This window comes from Leptidea sinapis, chromosome 25 (assembly GCF_905404315.1).
Source record: "Leptidea sinapis chromosome 25, ilLepSina1.1, whole genome shotgun sequence".
NCBI lineage: Eukaryota > Metazoa > Arthropoda > Insecta > Lepidoptera > Pieridae > Leptidea > Leptidea sinapis.
The window spans coordinates 3920145-3944949 of NC_066289.1; the positions used below are offsets into that span (position 1 = coordinate 3920145).

General features: G+C 35.0%; 1 protein-coding gene across 2 annotated transcripts in view; it reads right to left on the bottom strand.

The window, feature by feature from the left end:
- LOC126972050 (sodium-dependent transporter bedraggled) overlaps positions 1-24805 on the bottom strand; it is a 46488-nt gene that overhangs the window by 12554 nt on the left and 9129 nt on the right. The window contains exons 6-12 of one of the 2 annotated variants that reach the window (XM_050818623.1): positions 23506-23643; positions 19229-19463; positions 15321-15538; positions 14331-14525; positions 11024-11248; positions 9809-9876; positions 8393-8519 (exon numbers count right to left, since the gene is read on the bottom strand). In XM_050818623.1, coding sequence (XP_050674580.1) covers positions 8393-8519; positions 9809-9876; positions 11024-11248; positions 14331-14525; positions 15321-15538; positions 19229-19463; positions 23506-23643 — 1206 coding nt within the window. The remainder of the gene's footprint in view (positions 1-8392; positions 8520-9808; positions 9877-11023; positions 11249-14330; positions 14526-15320; positions 15539-19228; positions 19464-23505; positions 23644-24805) is intronic. The other variant, XM_050818624.1, reaches the window with a different exon arrangement.

The window sequence follows — 24805 nt, forward strand, 5'->3', positions numbered from 1 at the left end:
CAATTCCCGCATCGTTCATTAATTTTGGTTATAAATTTAATTTGTATAATTATTAATCTCATAAGTGAGGGTTATCACTTATGAGATCACTAAATTCTTTAGACGTATAGTAATTGGTATCATATGATATGACAAGTATAAGTAACGACAATGAACTACGAAAAGATTGTGCAAAATAAAAAAAATAAGTTTTTTTCAAAAGTATCTTACCAACTCATCAAAGCAATCATGGGGATGATCCTTGCAGCGAAAAAGTAGAAATAACTTGTTAAGTTCTTTTCTCCTAGTATGTTAAGTTACTACAGACTGAGATACACTTATAAAAGTCAATTTCGTTTTTATTTATATAATATACGATACATTCATCATTATTTATTCGTTAGATTTAACTTCTAAATGATTATTCATTAATTCAAAGTGCACAATTATATTATAATTAAAGTCTACCACCCACACCAAGTGAAATATGTCGAAGAGAATATTTTTTAAGGTTTATGTACCTAAGGTTGTATGTGTCGGATTGTTGTATCCCACTCTGTTTGTCATGGGCATAGTGGGATACAGTAAACTGCAATTGAGCGTAATTCCAGAAAAACGTTCCAAACCACAATCATGTCGAAATTGAGTTCAAAACACAAAACTGGTCACGTGATTCATATTAACGGACTGACAAAAAATGGCAGGCCTACTGTCACTCTTTAAATGGCACCATGACTTCTAGTAGCCCATCCCACATGTATAGATTACATTAACATTTATTAAACTTTAAAACCGAATTCCTCAAAATGTGATGTTTGTGGCTTGGAATGGTTTTCAGGAACTACGTCCAATTAAGAAGAGAAGTATACCTGGCGGCATACATATTTAAGGTGCTAAGAGGGAAGGTGTGTACGCTTTTGTGTGCCGAACAACAGCGGGTCACGCAGACTTAGGCCACCACTCCTGGCAACGCGCTTGCACTTGCCTGCTTTTTGTTTTTCTTTTGAGAGGAGGAAAACACCTTAAATACACCCATGCTTTAAATTCTCTATTAAAGATCCTGAAACAGTTAGCTTATTGCCAACATTAAAACACCCAATGTTCTAATAACCATTACATCATCCAAACGAGTATTGTAATGTTGTACTGAATTTCATAACAACACTCCTATGTTTCGTTTTTCCGACCCCCTCATGCGCAAAGATTTTCAACAGACAGCCACATTCTTATTGCTCGATGCCTGGTATCTGTATGAATTTAAAAAAAAACATTTTCGTTTACGCGCGTTCCACACTACCAGAAGTCGCGCGCCGTAAAAAAAACTAGGTTATTTGAATCCCCGCCATTTTTTTTGTTTTGTTTACAAAATACGAGCGATTAATTTTAAACGCTGCAAAAGAACATTATATACGAGTGAATTTTAATTATTTCAGCATACAAAATGTAAATTACTCCTAAAATAAATAATTGTTTCATTAATACTTAGTTTATTTGTATATAATCAGTAATGAATGATATTAGGTTACTACTAGGACGGGTGTTTTAATGTTAGCAGTAAGCTAACTGTTCCAGAATCTTTTAGAGGATTCATATTCTGGGTGTAGATAAAGTCTTGTATGCAACTGTTGATAATTAGGTATAAAAACACTCATGTGATACTATTATCAAACTCGGCTTCACCTCGTGTGATAAATCCACATTCGTGTTTTAATACCCCTTATTACACAACAGTTGCATAAATAACTATTACGTATTGAAGACCCCGAAGCGGGGCCCATGTGTCGGGCTCGGGTGTAAACACCCCCTACCGACTAAAAACCTCCTTGTGATAGCCCTAAAGGCTTAAGGCTACGTCTCAACTCTAGCGTCCATAGTAAAATGACATGATACCACATCTACTACTTTTTTCGGTTCTGTGGTCATACCTATCTAGTATTGCATTTTGCCTATTACGTCTCAACTCTCAACTCTAGTTCCATTCACGCAGCAAGTAGCGATCGGTTGTTGAATGAACGGACAAGTTCAATCAACCAGTTGACGATGCGTCGACGGTTCACGTATTTCAAATGAACTATTTCAATTAATAGACTATGACAGACGTCAACAGAGTTCGTTTGTCGACCGTTTAAAAGATAATGTAAACTATTAACTAATTATCACCACTAGATATATTCACCATTTTCATTATAACTTCACACTACCAGCCTTTTACAGAGTATCTCATCATGTACAAAAAATCAGTTGATCTTTTAAGTTCGCCAAAATAATTATTATTTTGTATTTTTGCTTTAATTAAGCTAGTAGAATTCCTATTAATTTTACATCATTATGAGAATTGAATTTTAATATTTCTAATTTATTCAGTAGAAATTAATGTCATTATTACGAATTAACACATTATATTCTAAGCCACGGCGGTCGCGACGAGCGCATACAGTCGATTCGGTCGTTCCGTCTCACAACGTAAACTTGTAATAGACTGTACAGTCTATGAGTCTAGCGTCTACAATATCGTCGAGGTGAACAGTCCACGATTTGAACTAGTCCATCGACTAGTCGTCAAAGGAAAAAGAACGGTCTAGTTTCGTTCACACTAAATACGTCGACCACGGACGAGTAAAATAAGAAGGACTCCGTGTCACCTTACATAACAGTGAGGCACCAAAACAAGCTGGTAAACGTGTAAATACATAGCCCCACGCATACACTTACACTAATACAAGCCGATCGACCGCCATTATGAGATTTGCCATCGTCTGTGACAGATCAGTTTGCGTCGATATAAAATATTTTAAAAATGACGTCGTGCGTTGTGAAAAAGTGTAAAAACAATACTATAAAAGTATTTCTGAATATATGATTAGTAGCCGCACACACTAGCATAAAGGTGCTTCACATGCTAATATCACGGCGCGGAGTCCTTCTTATTTTACTAGTCCGTGACGTCGACAACCCATCGGCTTGACGTTTGTCACGTCAAATCAAATCAAAATAACTATATTCATGCAGGTCACGGAAATTACACTTATGAATGTCAAAAAAAATTTTTTCTTATTGAATATAAGTACCGCTACTTCGAGAAGCAAGAAACTCATTGCCACTCTTTTATATCAAGATTTACATTTCCATCGATTTACAAATCATTTCAATTACAATATAATATGTAAAATGATGCAACAAACATACTTAAACGTCAAATAATCAATGACTTACACGAGTGAGTCAAAAAAGTTAATGTAAATTAAGTGTAATTTAGTGTCTTAAAAACGAGCCCTGTGGAACCCCCATTTTAACTATTGATCCAGAGGACCGCTTTCCATTGACATCCACCTTTTGTAGACTACAATTTAAATAGGATGTCATTTAGTTCAATGCTTTATTTTTAATACGTAATGGTGAAGTTTTCTGACTAATGTTTCGTGACGAACGCCTTAGATAAGTCACAAAAGACGCCAAGTGCATCACGAGACTCTTCCCAGGCTTCAAATATATAATATATATCAAGTCAACACCAGCATCGCTAGTTGAACGACCCTGGGTGAAACCAAACTGTTTGGACTGCAATAAATTATTATGGAAAAAATGACGAAGCAATTGATTTAAAATTAACTTTTCAAAAATTTTACTCATTGTAGGGTAGTACAGATATTGGTCCATAATTAGAAGGGTCACTGGTACAACCTGATTTAAACAGTGGAACTACTTTACTATGTTTCATTAGGTCAGGAAATTCACCATATTCTATACAATTGTTGAATACTAGCTGACCCGGCAAACGTTGTTTTGCCATTTAAAGTATAATTCACGCGATAGTTTTATAAGTAATAAAATATAGCCTGTACATCATTTTGTTCTATTGTCAATAGTTTTTCCAGCGCACGCAAAAATAGGTTTTCGAAATGTGTGTTACAAAATAGCAATTTTATTACGTATCCCTAATTTTGAAAAAAAAAACATAGCATATAGCCTTCCTCGATAAATGGACTACCCAACACTGAAAGAATCATTCAAATCGGACCAGTAGTACCAGAGATTAGCGCGTTCAAACAAACAAACACTGCAGCTTTATAATATTAGTATAGATAATAGCTAAATGTGGTGCAATAATATCAATCAAAGACTTGACAAGTTTAACTGATATGACCCAAAGATCATTTGTCGCCTTATTTTTAATAGATTTAAAAGCTTTTATAACATCAGAGCCAGAAACATGATCAAATTTAAAGATTTTATCACATTCAAAAATGTTATCTTTCAATAGTGAAAGAGCGGAGTCTGGTGATGAGTTCAACGAATTTGTAGTGTTAACAGGTGTAAAAAACGTTTCAAAAATTGTTGCAACTTCGCAATCCGACCTGTTAGCAAAGTTTAAATTTAACTCAGATATTTTATGGGTCACCCTTCCGGCTTCTTTATTTATAATTTTCCAAGTCGTTTTTATCACGTTAGAACTATTGATTATTTTATCTCGTATATACCTTGACTTGGCAATAGTACAATCTTTTTTTTAATTTTTAGAGAACTGATGAACATATCTTTTGAAGTCATCACTACAGTTATATTGTCGCTCCGCATATAAATCGTACAATTTTTGCCTGTTTTTGTGTAATTCAACTGTTGCCCACTCGCTAAAAACTATTGCATCAGTTTTGAGGACCGATTTAAAAGTGAAAATAGAATTTATTAAATTATAGAACTTATTAAAAAATAAATTATACATTTCATTTGGTTTTAATATATTATGTAAAAAATGGGAGGTCTCTAACAAGGGTGGTCCTCACTCTTTCTATGCGGTCTGATGTAACTGGCACAAAAGTTAATTTGTATAGTTTATATATATAGTTTGGTTTTATAGATTCAAACTGAATTAACTGACCACAGTGGTCCGAATCCAATTTACTAATTATGTTTTTACTAGTAGCCCTCACATTTGAAAAAATATTATCAATACATGTGGCACTAGTAGAAGTTATTCTTGTGGGTTCCATGAACATATTGGATAAGTTGTATGATTTAAATAGATTTAATAATTTAATACTTAAAGTACTATTTTCTAAAATATTTATATTAAAGTCTCCACAAACAAGCAGTTTTTTATTTGATTTTGTGGTTTTTAATAAAACTATATTATATTTTTTTGGATCATTAACCAAAGTATCGTAATAACATTTACTCTGCTCAATAAAAGCAGATTGTTCTACCAATATATTGGCAGAAGTACTAAATACCCTTGTGGTACCGGAGTCAATTTGAATATTGTAAGCGTACGCGTCGAATTCTTAATTTTAATATTTGACAAAAGTGATATATCAATAACATACCACTATTCAAAAATAAGTCATATTGTCTTTTTATTTTATCAACACAGAATTCTAACAAGTAATCCGAACATAAATATATATATGTTTAAGACGATAAATATAATCAGGGCGATGTGAACGACTGCTAGCGCCATCTATGTTATACGTTCGAAATGTTTCGCTTCAACTTCAACAAGCCACGAGGATCGAGGTTGGTTCGCTGGAAATATCCGTAGGATCGAGGCTGTTTGACACGTACTTTGAACAATACATTAATAAAAATTAAACTGTACGTTCACGGTATCTAATATTATATAATATTTTATTATATACATTACTAGCTGACCCAGCAAACGTTGTATTGCTATATAAAGTAATAAAAAAAAATTTTGGGGTGTAAAAAGTAGATGCAACCGATTATCAGACCTAACAAATTTATCGTACTTCAATTATTATTGTAAGTATTGATCCATTGCGATCTTGCAACCCTATAGCGGATTTGTGGACGGACAGATTTATATAAAAATCGCGATACAAAAATAGGGGTTGATCGTAGAGGGTTGAAAATTTAGCGTTGTATGTATTTTTTAATGCTGTTAAAAATTACGTCCAAAAAAATAAAAAAATTTGGGGTGTGACCACCCTTAACATTTAGGGGGATGAAATATATATAGTAGCCGATTCTCAGACCTACTGAATATGTATATAAAATTCGGTAAAAATCAGTAAAGCCGTTTCGGAGAAGTAAGGTAACTAACATTGTGACACGAGAATTTTATATATAAGATTAGCAAACACGTTTGTTGTTCATATTTAATATAACAGAACAGAATAATATAATATCGCAGAACATTGATTTATCCATTCGGCTTGCTCAATATAAAAATAAAATACTTAATTTACACACGTGACTTAGAAACCTTGTTTTCATATTTCATTTTTATTTTTCTATTATATATTACAATATTTATAGATTATAGTTTTGAAATTGTTAAAATTACCTTCTTATAAACGAAGTAAAAATTATGAATGCTGTGGTAGCTTATAAGTGAATTAACTCTATTATTATATTTTAAGTTTAAGCATGTAAAGAGTGTTATTTGCTAGTTGCCCATATAAATAAATAAACACAAACGACACCGTATTATCTAAATATAATAGGGGGTAATTCAAACTTACTAGGGGTGAGACGTATGTATCGTCACGCATCGCAAGAAAAAATCTATATCGATAATTTAATAGTTACTACCACTTAAATAATCTAAGGTACCTACTGAATAATATATTTTCTATGATATTTATTTCTACTATATTCTGAAATTATTTGAATAATAAGGGCAAATTTTAATAATGTAGGTACCTATTAATTAATACGACTTTGCTCACGTTTTATTGGTGTGGGTACCGACTAGTTTCAGACCATTCAGAGGTCTTTCAACAGGTGACAGAGCATGCCCTGAGCTCCGACACGTCACATTGAATTTATTTATTTCATTTATTCAGGATACAAACGGTCACAATTCAAAAACTTTACACTATTTTTTTAATGAAGACCTATAGTTCCATAAAGTATAATAATGACGTACGAAAGTAATAATATCGTAGTAAGTACGAAAGTATAATAATTATTGGTAAGTTCTGTTTTACCACAATAAACACAACTTTTAAAATTCGAAGTTACGTAAAGATGGCGCTTACAAGTACCTAACACCAAACAACGAAAAATATACGCAGTATCCAGTACCGTAGCTAGTATATTATTGTCACAGGTAGTATTAAAGTAACAAGTAACAACTAGTATTTAGTAACAGGTACTTGTCACTGTTACTTTTGAGTCACAGTTATACCTAGTATTGCATCATGCCTAGAGCGTCTCAAGTAGAGATGAGGCGTATACACTGTAATAGGTTTTAAAACTAGGTTTCCTCAAGTCTCAACTCTAACAGTTAATATTATTAGAATTAATTTAAAAGTTACTGTACAAGTATACAGATATCAGTAATCACAAATTCTTTAATCCAGTTCCCACTTCCAAGGATTTTTAAAATATTATATAAGTGATATATAAATAACATACCACTATTCAAAAATACGTCGTTTAAGACACTTGATTTATTTGACAACTGCTAAGATTTATGTGATGTAAACGATTGCTAGCGCCATCTATGTAATACATTCGTAATGTTTCACTTGGTTTGATGGTAGAATGTTATAAATAGTGGTGGGTACTAGAAGTTATAACAATTAATATTAACTCTTACCCAGAAAATAACATTAACAATGATATTAATAATTAGGTACCAAAAATCACCATTACCTATGAAGTGTATTGATATGTATTATATTCAACACTTCGTACCCAGGACCTCTAGCCAAGTCTAGTGAACTGGCTAACACCAAAAGTAACTAATTCATAAATACGAAAAGAAAACCTATGTAGATTGTTAGTTATTGTAATTAATAGTAATTAGTAGGGCCTTGTTGCTTACATAAATAAAATGTTGTGCTGTTGTTAAATTAACTAAAAAAGTAAATATTATGACTGTTCATTGTCAGTACATTTATAAAAATGTAATATACGTTCACAAAAATCGTCACCTTTTTGATCTTAATAGTGATTTTCATTATTATAACACTAGAAATAAGGGGTTGCTTGTAACTAATTTTAGTAGGCTTCATAAGATACATAATAACTTTAAGGGTAAATGTATACACTTTAATAATAAAGTCCTAGTCACTATTCAGGCATTATCGATAACTAAATTTTAATGTTTTATTAAAAAAAGACTCTGTCGCAGATTCTACTACTCCACAGCTGAATGCCTAAGTGATCGGACAGCTTGGGACTAGTTTATTATTATTTTATAGCAATAGCAATGACAGTACAATATTGTATATTTCATTTAAAAGAGCCCAAAAGAGAATTCTGGAAGAGTTACTTGCTTCGCTTCTTCTCTCGAGAAGAGAGCGCCATTGAGAAAAGTTACATAAAAAATATTTCTAAAGGAATCAATTTTGAGAAAATTAATGCCTTTATGCCTTTTTATAGGTAATACCTATAGGTGCAAGAGGTGTGTTGTTGATCCATCACGTATTTCTATAATAATGTTTACCTCCAAGATGTCGTTGGGTCCCTTGCTCATGTAGCGCCAGGTCTGGACGAAAGCTGCCGCCGGCACCAACACCAACAGACCCTGCTGCACCAGCACCGCCACCTGCCGGCTCCACACCGACCAGTACCTGCTCACATCGGCGCAGCATTACAATATTAATGAAATGAAAATGGATTTATTTTGGAAGAAAAAGAAAAATACAGTAGCAGCTACCAGAGTAGTCTTAACAGTCACAGACACAAACTTGCTATTCATCTTCAGGGTCCTGGGAGGCTCAAATTTACTGGGGTGAAGCGTAGGCATTCAGGGACTAGCAGCAAGATTCGTGGACAAGGATCGAGAGACTTCTAACTGGAAAAGCCTCTCTAAATACAACACCAAAATACAATCATATCCAGTCAGCATATTGGATCATTGTTGAAAGAAATCTGTCTTTGCCAAGACGCAGCATACATAAAGAAAAAAAAAATATTTTGGAAGAAAAACTTTACCACGCATTCAAACAAATAATAAGCTTTATATTAAATACAAAAGAAAAAGAAAAAAAAGCAATACTATATAAAGTATGTAGTTTCTTCCAAAACTAGTCTATACTCAGTAGAGGGGCGTGAATATCATTTAGGCCGTGCATATATGCATATGTGCCTCGATAAGAACCTATTTTTTTATATGATAATAAGGGACGAGACGAGCAGGACTTTCAGCTGATCGTAATTGATACGCCCATTACAAGGCTGTGCCGCTCTGGATTCTTGAAAAACCCAAAAATTCTGAGCGGTACTACAATAATTGCGCTCGTCACCTTGAGACATGTTAAGTCAAATTTGCCCAGTAATTTCACTAGCTACGGCGCCCTTCAGACCGCAAAGGAATGCTTACACATTACTGCTTCACGGCAGAAATGGGCGCTGTTGTGGTACCCATAATTTAGCCGGCATCCTGTGCAAAGAAGCCTCCCACTGGTAACCTAATAAATATAGTTTTTTGTTTTTTATTAAAGTTGGTCTATAATATGGATCTGATATTCGATAACCAAAGTTCTATTGAACACCCACTCATTAAGTTTTGTGCCTGAATTGCTACAAACCGATACACCCCCCTCACTCAGTTATAGTTGTGTCCATACTTCTGGTACAAATATTTACTGTGACTGTACCGTGGTTAAATAGGCGCTAAAATTCAGCGTTCATTATTCAAACGTGTTGACACTTGTCCCTAATCTGTGTGTTATTTTCACTAACCACATGACCTTTTTTATTTTTATATAATATATAAATATCCTTCCTAGGTTATAGATGGTTGCACCTACCGCGATTCGAACCCGGGCTAAGTAGACAGGGTCACTAACCGTGTTTACAGCTGTCACAGTCTATCTAGACGTATAAATGATCTCAGATTTTAATATTATTATATTACCCAGTGGGTTTCCTCCAGCTGTACAGTTGCCGTTGCTGTCCGACACGGAAGTCCATTACGCATATTGCCTGAAATTATACAAAATTACCTTTTACATTGACATAACATAGGTAATATCATGGAACAGAAAAAACTAGTGGAAGTGGCATGTGGGCGTTACCCTGTCGGCATTATTGTGTACAAATGTACCTACTCGAGGCTCAAGTGAGACCAGTCATTCGATGTCAAGTGAAGCATAAGCATCTTTTTTTAAAAAATACAAATATAAGGCATGTTTGTGTAATGTGCCATTTTTGACTGTAGAAATCATAGCCGCAATTAAAATATGTCCTACGAAGGCATTTCATAATTTTCCAATTTAAATACAATTAATATTTTGTATGTGTTGTAGAAAATATAATACTAAAAATGAACCATAATATTACGAAGTATGGTTCATTTACCTTTACGTTTAATCGATGTAACTTATGTTGGAATATTTAATGTAAACAATAAAAAAAACTTGTTACTCAACAAGTGTATGTACACATCGATATAATTTTATCGAAACAAATTTTATGTTCATAAATTGTATTCAAGTATTGCTCTTTTCATGCGATAAGTAAGCAAAATGTAATAATATGGTTGTGTACAAGAGAGTTAATTCTACTAGTTTTTTCTGTTCTGTGGACAACGTAATAAAAACAATAAATACGAAGAATAACACAAACTAAAATTAAAAAGTCAAAAAATAAAAATCTTTGGGGGTCATATTATATTTTTTTAGTTGGTGGGGGAATAACAAATTTTACCACTTCGGAAGTGTCTCTCGCACAAATACCACACGTATGGTTATGATGAAATAAAATTTTTGAGTTTTAGTTTATTATTATATATTAAGTATGAGGGACCCCTAACCTTTATTGTTTTTTTCGATGTGTGTGAAAATGTTAATGCGCTTCACAAAATACATCTACTTACCAAGTTTCAACAGTATAGCTCTTATAGTTGTTGAAAAACGTTGCTGTGACATACACAGCCAGACAGACAGACATGACGAATCTACAAGGGTAATCTTAAAAACACAGCAACTAGGGAACTAATCAACCAGCCCCATAACACCGCCCCAAGCAATGACATTTACTGACTATTTACCTATATAGTTGGGCCACGATTGAAAAGACATCACATACACCCCCTTCCTACTATTGGCCAGTATTAGTCAGTAACACTCACACAGAGCGAGACAGGCAGCACGACGGTCCACGTGAAGCTGAGCAGTGCGGCGACGATCGCGCCCAGCTTGTGGCGCGAGGAGTACAGCGCGGACACGAGCCGCTCGGGCGAGTACGGCCGCCCGCGGACCACGAACACTGCCACCACCAGCCACACCTGCACCGCGCACTGCCACCACCCGCCCACCACCACGTAGTCCGCGAACTGAACTATCCGGACACCGGCCTGCGACAATATGCTTATGTAGCAAAACGAGGCGAGCAGGTCGTTCTGCTGATAGTACCGTCACAAGTGGGAGGCTCTTTTGCACAGGAAGCCGGCTAGATTATCGGTAACACTACGCAGGGACGCGCATTCCATATATGCCAATAGGCATAGCCTACCTACCATATTTAGATTCTAAATAATATACCTACACTAGATTCCAAGTTTATTCAGATAAATTTAGTTCTTTTATTCTACTAGCTGACCAGACAGACGATGTTCTGTACATAATAAATAAAATATCGTTTTTGATGAATTTGTCAATAATTTACATTGTAACATAATAATATGCCCTTGTTGTTATAATGAAATTGTTTCACAGCAGAACTGTCAAACCGCGCGTCAAAAATACTCTCACAGAAAATATGTCCAAACAAAACAAATATTGGTAATGAAAATAATTATGGGTCCCAAATCGAAATAAAAACTATCCTATCTCTTAAGTTGGACTAAACTGCACTCCATGAAGTAATCCCCATTGAAATCCGTCCATTAGTTTAGGAGTCCATTGAGGACAAACATTGTGACACGAGATTTATATATATTAAGATAATCAAACTTCTATTAAACACCCAACAGTTCAGATCCGATAATGCTTACTCAAGCCTAGTAGAATACGTTCAATTTCTATAACAAAATTTATTTGTCAAGGTTATACGACCACAGCAAAAAATATACAATGACTATGTAAATCGTTCTTAAATATGCCCATCGCAATTTGACTTCTTTGGCACATCTCGAATAGGCAAGCTTATAACAGTTAGAACTGACAACTATAGCTGTCACAGATTAAACCAACGAAAGATATTATACCTACATTATAATTTATGAGTAATTATTATGACGTATCTCGTTCGCTTAGTGTCCGAGTTTCAACCTTATTCGTTCCCATAAGGGTTTTGACATCGCACATGACGTGATTATGAGATAAAATATGACATTTCCGGAAATAAAAATATATTGTTTAGTAATCAATAATAACAGCGTCATTTTTTAGTTGTTGTGTTATCGTGTACTTTAGGTATATCAGGGGCTTGAATTATTAAGCTAATTACATTAGTTATTTGTTTTGTGTTGATTTGTTTATTGTTAATTATATTTAGGGTTTGTATTGGGAAAAAAGGAGGTTCTGTGTGTTTGGTGTTTAAAATTGGTAACAGGAAAGGAATTAAAATATAATGGAGAAACTACAGTGTCGCGATTGTGACGAAAATACGATTTTCCCAATTTTGATATCGTTTTGCACAATTTTCGTTCGTAGATAAAATAAAAATAGATTTTTTTTTTATGGAATAGGAGGACAAACGAGCGTACGGGTCACCTGTTGTTAAGTGATGATACCCGCCCACAATCTCTTGCAACACCAGAGGAATCACAGGAGCGTTGCCGGCCTTTAAGGAAGGTGTACGCGCTTTTTTTGAAGGTACCCATGTCGTATCGTCCCGGAAACACCGCACAAAGAAGTTCATTCCACAGCTTTGTAGTACTCTTAATGTACCAATACCAAATATTAGTTTAACTCAACAAAAAGGTAAAACTATGAGATATTTCAATACCAAGTATTACGAAAAATACACTTGGCTAGCTGGATGCCGCCATTCCAATTTATTGTTCTACTTGACCTGCTGTTTATTTTCTACAACGAAGACTGTGTGGAATGATATTGGTTACGGTGACTTGACTAATTTGACAAATCTTGCTAAAAAACACGATCAATCTGACAAAACGGGAGAAAATTGTTGGTAAGTGAACTTATATTTATCCTTATAACAGGAACTAAATTTTTAAATATTAATCGTAAGTACGACTATTTAGGCTTACATTGCCTACCTAACTGGAAAACCAATGCACGCCCCTGCCACAACGGCGCCTATTTATATCGTGAAGCAGTGATGTGTAAACATTACTGTGTTTCGGTCTGAACGGCGCCATAGCTAGTGAAATTACTGGGCAAATGAGACTTAACATCTTGTCTCAAGGTGACTAGCGCAATTGTAGTACCGCTCAGAATTTTAGAGTTTTTCAAGAAAACTGAGCGGCACCCATTACAATGGGTAGGATGTATGAGCTAATAAGATAATGAGCGTTTTAGCTCAAATATGCGATTACGTATACGATTTTATTAATAAGCGTCTATCAAGCGATGTTTTAAACCTCCGATAGTCCAATAATGCGCGACCAACTTTGAATTGCCAATGTGTGCCCGTTACCTGTACCTGTTGGTTTATTATTCAAAATACTTAGGAGCTAATGCCCAGCGTTGCTGACTGTTTACGACTTATCAATCATAATCAGTTATAGTAACAATAGAGTCTATTCAAATTTAAATATTTTTATTCAAAAAAGGATGTGACATCAATTATTGAAAGTCACACTACCACCCATTCCAAAATGAATGCCTCAGGCCTGAGAAGAATGAGCGCAAAAACTCAGCGGGCTTTTTTTCATCAAAAATATGTTTTACAATTAAAGTAACATTTACAAAGTAACATTGTATAATTAAACTTATTATTTAATAGCCTGAAGGCGGTCGCTCCATTCCCAATCTGTGGTATCATTAAGAAAGTCATTTATGTTCTAGTACTTTCACTAGTATATAGTACTTTTACTAGCCTTTACCACACAAACGCTTTTTAACAATTCTTTTGAATAACGTTATACTTTTGTTTTGAACATTTTCTGGGATCCTGTTGTAAAAGCATATACATCGCCCCACAAAAGACTTTCTAACTCGACTTAGCCGAGTAGTAGGCATTATAAGCTTATGTTTGTTCCTAGTGTTAAAATTATGGTTATGACAGTTTCTCGCAAATTCACTTATGTGCCTATGAACATACATTACATTATCAAGAATATATTGAGAAGCAACAGTCAAGATGTTAATTTCTTTGAATTTTGCTCTCAGTAATTCCTATCTTGCTGCATCTTTGTTAGAGTTGTTCATCTTTTTCACACTTTGTTTGTGTATTCGCTAGCATATTCCAAATATATGGTGTTATGAGTATTAAAAACGATGACAGTTAGAAAAGACATTACAACTTACATCGGTGGACAGTAGCAACCCCATGGCGAGTCCAAACACACAGCTAAAGAAAGTGATGGTGGTTTCCCAAACCCTCAGAGCTTCGGCGTTAATGGCCACAATGCCGGTGATCACGGAGTACCAGATGGCCAGCTGTTGCGCCAGCCCGAACATTATCAGTATGAAGTAGAAGATCACGGCCCAAGCTGGTGAAAGCTAAAAAAAGCAACACATTAAGGCCTCTTGTACATGACAACGGATCCACATCGGCACGGCACCGCATATTTGAGTATAAGCATAGACATTTGAATACAAAAATGTTGCTACAAAGCCTATTTTATATTTCTCGCCACAATTCCAGTTCATTATGAAGTTGCCACGCGCAGATACATTGCACTTTCGCACCTATTATTGTTATGCCTCTTTCACATTCACGCGAGAAAGCGAGAAAAACACGAGATACGTGGATGTGGAACCGATTCACATAATCTTCGCAGGTTCTTCGATTTTTGTAGTTTCGCATGTCTCTCAGTGTCGGAAGCGAGCGACTCATCGATTATAACAGTTTTGCGTGGTATTTTCTTGAGAATCGACCGAACTAGAATTGACATTCCTAGAATATTTTCAATCAGAAACGATTTTGTGGAATTTAAGTTTAAAAAATTATATAAATAAACCAAAAATCGTGGTCGCGGCGAGACAGCGGAGGCGGCGAGAAACACTTGACATTAATAGTACATCAATCTGTCCACTTGGCGCCTACTTCATTCACTTTGATTCACGACACACGACACACACTACTGACGACGTCCATGCTTTCGGATCTATCTTGAATTTAAAAAAAAATAAGCTTCTCGCAGCAGTTACTTCCGCGTCCATCGTCAACGAGCGTGAGAACTGTATTGAGAACCTTGCGAGTGTGTACTCAAAAAGGCTCTCGCCGAGAATCTTGTAGAGATTAAAGGGGGAGGATCTTGGTATTTGTAACACCCTTGTAGATATAATACTTACAACATTAGAAGGCAATACTGCCAATGTTGCGGGAACAACATGAGTCGCCAGTTCCAAAGGTTGCCAGCCGCTCAATATTGTGCCAATGTTGCCAGACTTCCACACAGTGACTCCCACAAGGCTGCCGTAGTGGCCCATATACCGCACCGGCGTCGATACAGTGTTGCCTGGTAAAGGCTCGGATATTGGCCAAAGAATTTGTGAAGATTTAATTGTCTCTGCAATCATTATTTTAAGCATATTAAAATCAAACAACATTTATTCAATCAGGTCTGAAAATGACGCGAAGGTCAAAAGTACATACGTATGCATATTAACGTTTTCCACGGCTTCGGAATAGGTCTTGACCTTTAAGAAGAAGTGGCAAGAAACTTATTTCCACTCGTTCAATATTTACAACTCCACCATTATACAGACTATTTCACTTACACTCTTTGTGAAAGTGGTGCTACCAAAATAAATCAAACGTCATGACTTTATGAATAAGTAAAAAAATGTTATTCAGGAAAGTAGATGCATCCAATATCAATCCACAAAGACAATACATAAATGAAGGTATTATGGGGGCATTATAAAATATATATTATTACTAGGAGACCCGACAGACGTTGTCCTGTACACACGTCTTAAATTTGAAAAATCGGTCCAGCCGTTAGGAGGAGTTCACTAACATACACATGAGCAGGAGAATTATATTATATGGACGGAATTGAGTATCTAAACCAATCACAAATTCACTGGAACACACAAAAAATTATCAAAATAGGTCCAGCCGTTTAGGAGGTAGTTCAATTGTGAATCTAAACCATTCTCGAGTCCATCTGAAGACACACAGAAAGTTTCATTAAAATCGGTCCAGCCGTTTAGGAGGAGTTCAGTTACAACAGACGCACAAAAGAAATGTAAATTGTAAGATATAACATATTATATATTACTAGTGGACCCAACAGACGTTGTCCTGTACACACGTCTTAAATTTGAAAAATCGGTCCAGCCGTTAGGAGGAGTTCACTAACATACACATGAGCAGGAGAATTATATTATATGGACGGAATTGAGTATCTAAACCAATCACAAATTCACTGGAACACACAAAAAAATTATCAAAATCGGTCCAGCCGTTTAGGAGGTAGCTCAATTGTGAATCTAAACCATTCTCGAATCCACCTGAAGACACACAGAAAGTTTCATTAAAATCGGTCCAGCCGTTTAGGAGGAGTTCAGTTACAACAGACGCACAAAAGAAATATATATTGTAAGATATAATATATTATATATTATAACACGTAGACCAGCCACACCTCCCTCGTAACACGATAAATTGCATATGTGTTAAGACACAAAATTTTATGAACGATGCGGGTCTGGAACCCACCTCTCGCGTTCCGTGCGAGTGCTCTTCCAACTAAGCTAAACGTTCGAGTGACGTATCGTCATAAAAACTTGTATGCTTTGTTCAATTCTCAGGTTGTGGCTTCATCTACAGGATCTACTTTACAGTTGATAACCTGCTCAGCCCCAATATTTGCACATTGGGAAATTGACTTGAGATGTCGCTTTGGCAAAGTTCCTGTGATTCCTCTGGTGTTGCAGGAGATATATCTTGCATAAAAGCATAGTAGACCTAAGCCATTGTCGTGCGCTGTACTTATATGCAACGCTAATTCTAGTAATTAGACTATTAGGTGTTTTTTTTTATAAAAATAATGGACGAGACGAGCAGGACGTTCAGCTAATGGTAATTGATACGACCTGCCCTTTACAATGCAGTGCCGCTCAGGATTCTGGAAAAACCCAACAATTCTGAGCGGCTCTACAATTGCGTTCGTCTCCTTGAGACATAAGATGTTAGGTCTCATTTGCCCAGTAATTTCACTAGCTACGGCGCCCTTTAGACCGAAACACAGTAATGCTTACACATTACAGCTTCACGGTAGAAATAGGCGCCGTTGTGGTAACCATAATCTTTCAGGCATCCTGTGCAACAGAGCCTGGTAAAATTCATTATATGAATAGACCAAGTGCTCAATGAGCAACCTTTTAAGTTTATATTTAAACTAGCTGACCCGGCAAACGTTGTTTTGCCATATAAAGTATAATTCACGCGATAGTTTTATAAGTAATAAAATATTGCCTATATTATAGCCTGTACATCATTTTGTTCTATTGTCAATAGTTTTTGCAGCGCACGCAAAAATAGGTTTTCGATTTTACACCTTGTGTTACAAAATAGCAATTTTATTACGGATCCCTAATTTTGAAAAAAAAAAAACATAACAAACAGCCTATAGCCTTCCTCGATAAATGGACTACCCAACACTGAAAGAATCATTCAAATCGGACCAGTAGTACCAGAGATTAGCGCGTTCAAACAAACAAACACTGCAGCTTTATATATTAGTAGTATAGAAGTGTTAAAATTTGACACGCTTGTGATATAGTCCGGGAGTTTATTATAAGCCCGAGGGCTCATAGCGTGTATTGTGCGGGAAGCATTTTCCAGGCTATGTGGGACTGCATTTAGGCGATTCGCACGCCGCAGCTGGCATTGGCTGGTGTCGCCTCTTTTCTAATACCGGTGTAAAGGCTGATTTACACGTATCAAGTTGACTAAAAATTTACTAAATTTTAACTTAATTTTAAGTGACTTAACCCGTGTAAACAGTGAATTTAGTAAGAAGTTGGAAGTTAAAATTTAGTTGCAAGTAAACAAGATAGAATAGAATTTTGTCTATTTTTCGGTTAAGTTGGTGGGCGTGGCTAATCACTTGACACGTTTGGACAGGCAAAATTTAGTTAAAAATTTAAGTGAAAAGCATAAGCTGGCGAAGTGATTGCAACGTAGTTCCTACTTAAATTATAAATAAAAATCTTTCGAAAATGTCGAAGTGGACACGACAATAAAGTTCATTGAAGAATACATAAAGGACGATTGTTTATGGAATATTAAAAGCTTAAATTACAGAAATAAGCAAGCAAAACAACATTGTCTTGCCGCTATAGCGTCAGCCACGGCGATTGCAAATTTTGGTGTTAAAGAAATTGAAACAAAAATAAAGAGTATTACATATCTTGACCGAATAAATGAGTTTAACTACATAGTTATTTAGTATTTTTACGTGTAAACGGTTACTTAAAATGAAGTCGCTTGAAATTTAGTTAAAATTTAGTTAAGACTTGGCAACTTAATACGTGTAAATCAGCCATAAGTGAGCTTGGAGAGTGTTGTTGCGACATGTTATGTTATTGTCGTATACGTTGCTTTATTTACCATAGGTAGTGATCAGTCCTAACTGAGGAGATCCATAATTTAAACACTAGAAATAACTACAAGCTTTTGCATGCAATGTTATTAAATTTTACAATAAATTACCAAAAAGTGTATCAGCATTATCAATAAATAAATTTAAATCTTTTATTAAGCGCAGACTTACGTCGATGGCTTATCACAGTATTGAAGATTACGTAAACGATATTACATTGCGGAATTTAATAGTATTATAGTTGTTTTTTTTATTGGATTTTATGGTTCAGCCTTGCATTGTTTTACTGGATAGCATTATTTTTAAAAATATATATATATTTAAACTTGTTGTCAAATAGAAGTAACTTTCTTTAGTAACTGTGTTTCCCGGCTTCTGTGTCACAAGCACCTTTGCTTAGTGCAGAGCCAACACTCAGTACATATTACGTACAAGGTACTCAAATATTCACAATTATGTTGAAGTGTATCGTGTTAACTTTAATTTCTTTGTATGTATCTGAGTGCTCGCTTTTGATTTTATGTCAATAAAATATTTTTGACTTATGACTTTAACTTTTATCTTTGGGGAAGGCTTTTGTCCAGCAGAGGACGTCTTCCAGCTGATGATGATGGTAATATATTTCTATTATCTATTCATGCTAACCGTAACTGCCAGGTATATACACGTAGCCGTAGTTCTTCAGTATCTGCATGCAGGTGTTCGCCAGAAACGACCCCAGCAGTAGCACAGCGAACGTAAACGCGACGATACAGGCGCTTTCCTTCTGCAGCATCGCGGTCCTCCTGTGCTTGGGGTCCTTGTGTGACGTCAGCTGCATCACACAGGCTCCCAGTAAGCCCCACGTTAGAAATGTCTCTTGCACGGCCGCCGCCCAGCTCTGAAATCAAATTCAAAATCACTTTATTTATGTCACGGAAATGACACTTATGAATGTCAAAAAAAAAATCTCTCTTATTGAATCTACCGCTACTTCGTAAAGTAAAAACACTCTTTTAAATGAAGATTTACATTTTCATTGTTTTACAAATCATTTCAGTTACAATAATTATAATATGTAAAGTGATGCAACAAACATACTTCGTCAAATAGTCAAAGCCTCGATGATAAAATATGGAGTTCATACCGACTAATAGTTACCACATACAAATAATAGTATTTTATTTATATTAAAGGTTAGGTTTGCATAAGAGGCATATTAAATAAATTTTTTATTAAGTTATCTTCTACTTTAGAGTTTTTAAAGGTTGTGGAAACTACAGTAGGATTTTTCTAGTAAACTATAACATTTGGTTGCTTTTCATTGTCATATATTTAATAATATGTTATGTTTTTAAAGTGATAACCCTCTCTTATTGGGTTAAAAAAAATGAAAACAAAATTTTATGAACGATGCAGGACTCGAACCCACGACCTCTCGCGTTCCGTGCGAAGCAACAACCTGAGAGTTGAACAAAGCATACCAGATTTTATGAAGATACGTCACTCGAACGGTTAGCTCAGTTGGGAGAGCACTCGCACGGAACGCCACAGGTCGTGAGTCCCGCATCGTTCATTAAATTTTGCTTTCAAATTTTATTTGTATATATTTCAATATATATTGAATAGTCATTTTTTTAAGTAGCTATAGGGGGGCCTACGAAAGGTGCCGGGCGCCTTAAACAATATAGATTCCAAGAATTGGGAACGAAAAGAAAAGGTCGACTACTAAATAATGCTGGTCGCAGCTCTATTTCACGTTCTTGTAAGTCAGTCAGAGATCGTGATTCGTGAAGAACGTTTGCTAGCTAACTTAGCTACTTATCAACCCTAATGAAAACTTCTAAAATAGCCGCACAAAAACTACATTACCAGTGGGTGGCTCCTTTGCATAGGTCGCTGGCTAGATTATGGGTACCACAACGGCGGTTATTTCTGCCGTGAAGAAGTAATGTGTAAGCATTACTGTGTTTCGGTCTGAAGGGCGCCCTAGCTAGTGAAATTACGGGGCAAATGAGGCTTAACATCTTATGTCTCAAGGTGACGAGCGCAGTTGTAGTGCCTCTCAGAATTTTTGGGGTTTTTCAAGAATCTTGAGCGGCACTGTATTGTACGCGCAGGGCGTATTAATTACCATCAGCTGAACGTTCTGTTCGTCTCGTCCCTTATTTTCATAAAAAAAATAGCAACGTCCACGTAAATTCCGCATCAAACTAAAGAAGAATCACGTAATCGGATCATAAATACATACATAAAATAATATACCAATCGAATTGATCCTCCTTTTTGAAGTCGGTTAAGATTTTATAACAATTTATCTTCCTACAAACAATCTACTTCAGATAACACCATTATCTGAGTCCCATGTCGATTAGCGATATTAAAATTCAAATATTTTAATTCAAAATAGGATGTGACATCACTTATTGAAAGTCGAAAAAACTACCACCCATTCCAAAACTAATGCCTCAGACCTGAGAAGAATGGGCGCAATAAACTCAGCGGGCTTTTTTTATCAAAAAAATATGTTTACAAAGTAAAATTGTACAATTATTAAATATAGACCAGTAAAAATTTATATTTCTAAAGGTTTTTCGTATTAATGTGTCTTTTAATTATTAATGTGTCTCGTATTAATATAAATATCCGGACGACCGAGCCTTGCTCGGATTTTTAAGAATGTACAAAACTTGAACAAAAAAAAAACTAATAGGACATCTGGATTCGAACCGGGGTCTTCTGCTTTCCGGATCACCCAATGTCCCATCTGAGCTATAATAGTCTTGTATATAGTGGCGAAATTTACCTTTGTATTCTAATGTTATTGTAGCTGTTTCTCATTCAAACATGGATAAAACCATTTTTTTTTAAATTGAAACCCAGCTAGATCGATTTATCACCCCCGAAATCCCCTGCATACTTAATTTTATGAAAATCGTTGGAGCCGTTTCTGAGATTCAGATTATATACAAGAATTGCTCGTTTAAAGATATAAGATAACATTAGCCATAGCGAAATAAAGCAGGAATTGGCTTAACGTCGAATGGATAATCAACTTTTTATATACAATTACTTTTCACACGTGCATAGTTACGTCCTTGTATTGTAAATGGTGATTTTATCTGTAATATAGTTTGACCGTGAAAACTCGTGAGGAACGAAAATGGCTCAGTGCCTTATAATCTGTGCAAGTGTGAAGGCGAACGACTAGGAAATATAATATTGAAAATATATTTTATTTTACATTTAAAAGGCTATTTGTGTCAACTGCCACTACAATAGGTAATGTATTAATCAAATTTATTATTTAAATAGATATATTGTCTAGAAGCATTTTTATAGCTATTCATAATTAGTAACAAAATATATGAAAGAAGCTAATATTTCTTATAACTTTGAAATATTATTAGCTACCTAATTAAAAATATTCTAATTTATTATCACTATTTCATAAAATTATAAAATAAATCTTACTATTTACCTAATCTAAATATAGCATTTTCTTTGATTAACGCGAGTGTTACACATTTAAATAAAAAGATTAAAACGCGTGTAATTGTAACTGTTTTTACATTAGTTTTTTGCGTAAAAGTCAAAGTGTCATTAAATAAATATATGGCAGTATTATTAGGCTCCGGTACAGACCATGGTCAGTGCCATTGAATGCGTAAACGTCAATTAAAAAAAAATAACCTTATTAATGGTAATTACTACATTAAGTATTTTCTTTAATTAACGCGAGTGTTACACATATAATTAAAACACTTAGTAAAGGATTAAAACGCGTGTAATTGTAACTTTGTTTTTACATTAGATTTTTGCGTAAAAGTTACATTTTAGTCCCCCTGAAAACGAGATCTGGAAAGGTCTTGAAACGTCGGGTTAACAAAAATAAAAATGTATCTTTTACGAAAAAATCTAATGTAAGAACAGTTACAATTACACGCGTTTTAATCCTTTAAAAGTGTTTTATCTAATCTAAATAGTTTGCTAACCAAAAACTGAAGTAGATTTATAATAGGTTCGGCCGGTAGTAAGTATTCATATTAGCACAAGCTTCCTATTTATTTCACTGGATGCACTTGGTTGTAGATGATCACCTACGTCTTTTATTTCATTAACCCCTTGGTAACGGCAAACATAGATTTAAAAAAACTTTATAAATTAAAACAACCGCGCATTGAGAATGGGACAGGCCGCCATCTTAGTGACGTCAGCTGTAGGCGGTCTCGTCAAAATCAAATTGACAATTCGTTACTGATGTTACGCAAATTAAGTTGTGATGTTACGTAAGTTAATAATTCACCGCCGATACTTTATATTTTAAAGTCGGGAATCTTTTAATATTATACCTACTTATTATATATTGATATTAAACACTCCCATAATAAATATATGGGAGTGTTTAACGATTGGTTATAGTTCAGTAGACAGGCATACGAGTTAAAAGAGACACAAGGGTATGAGGTAGCTGAATACAAATCGCGCATCGTAAAATTCACGCTGATAATTTTTTCCTAATTCGCGTCAAAAGAAGTATAATTCAATTAAAAATAAATACACAAATAAAATTTGAAAAACAACAAACTTTTATGAAAGATGCGGGACTCGAACCTACGACCACCGGCGTTCCGTGCCGGTGCTCTAACCAACTGAGCTAACCGTTCGAGTGTCGTATCGCTATAAAATCCTGTATGGTTTGTTCAACTCTCAGGTTGTGGCTTCATCTACAGGATCTACTTTACAGTTGATAACCTGCTCAACCCCAATATTTGCATATCAGGAAATTGACTTGAGATGTCGCTAATATGCAAATATTGGGGTCCCGCATCGTTCATAAAATTTTGTTGTTTTTCAAATTTTATTTGTTATTAATCCTAGAAGTGAGGGTTCTCACTTTAAAAACATAACAAATTGTTTAAAAAATAAATACGCATACTCACGTTACTGTTGACAAAAAACTCGCTCCATTCGGTCTCGGCGAATATGTTAGTGACTTTATCATACGGTATCATTGTCAGGAGCTTCGTGCATAGCACCAGGGTACCGCAGATCGGAAGGAATATTAACATGTACACCGCCTGGAATGAATACAGACTTTACATCAACAACCATATATATATACTTAGACTAACCGTTCCCGAAAAAAATATTAATGGTAAGATAAACTTCGGTGCAATTCATAGAGAAATTGGTGTTAATCTGTCTCCATTTCACATTAAATGAATGAGATCGCTCATACGTCTTAAAAGCGGGAAAAATGTTCATAAAAGAAAAACAGCAATAAAAAATTAAGGAACGTTGGACTTCGAAAAGTAGCCATAAACCATATAGGATAAATTTCGCATCGAATGGTGGTAGTTTCATGTCGATAAGATCAGTGGTTTAGGCGTGATTGAGCCCCAAACACAGACCATTTTCACTATATATATATTATGGAAGACGACATGGAAGCCCAATAATACGTTACAATTTTGATTTCGCGCGTTAGGTAGTGGTTTAATATTAGATTATTTATACGTCTAGAAAAAGTTTCTTGCTGCTGGACAACTGATGAAAACAGGTGATGCTTATTATTAAGTATCTCGATACCTCAGTTCCAAAGTGTAACAAGTCTCATATTCAGTAAGTTTGAGATAAGTATGAAATAATTTTCCATTAACGATAACCCAACAAAGAGAAACGAGTCCATTAGTGAATGCAGTTTATTTATTACTTCCAATATTTCTTCTAAGTCTTGAATATTTTCGTTTCATACTGTAAAAACTAGAATAGTTTTCTTTTGGAACCCATTTTTGAATTGATACTCTTTGTAACTGAGGTATAGATATGTAGAAAAAATTGTATGCCACATAGTAGGCATTGCTGGTATTTATGGACTACCCGCACAATACGGTCTCGAGTTTCCTATCAAATAAAATATTCAATTTATAAGTGTTTTCAATATTGAATGGGTCTATACCGTTCTTAAGAAATAAAAGTAAATGTAGACATAACATTTAAAATAGTAGAATAATTCGTGTCAGTGAATCATAAAATGTTCAATTTATTATATGAGTGCGAACTGCGAAGTATTTTCATAGGTCTTTTTTATGTATTAGATAAGGCAGTCCTTTCAAATGTATTCAATAAAGGCGCTTCTCAATTATTTTTTATGTGTTATTATTAATTACTCATTTATACTGTAGGGTTGCCACCCGTACTCTAAAGAATACTATTGCACTCTATGTATGTAGGTGTACT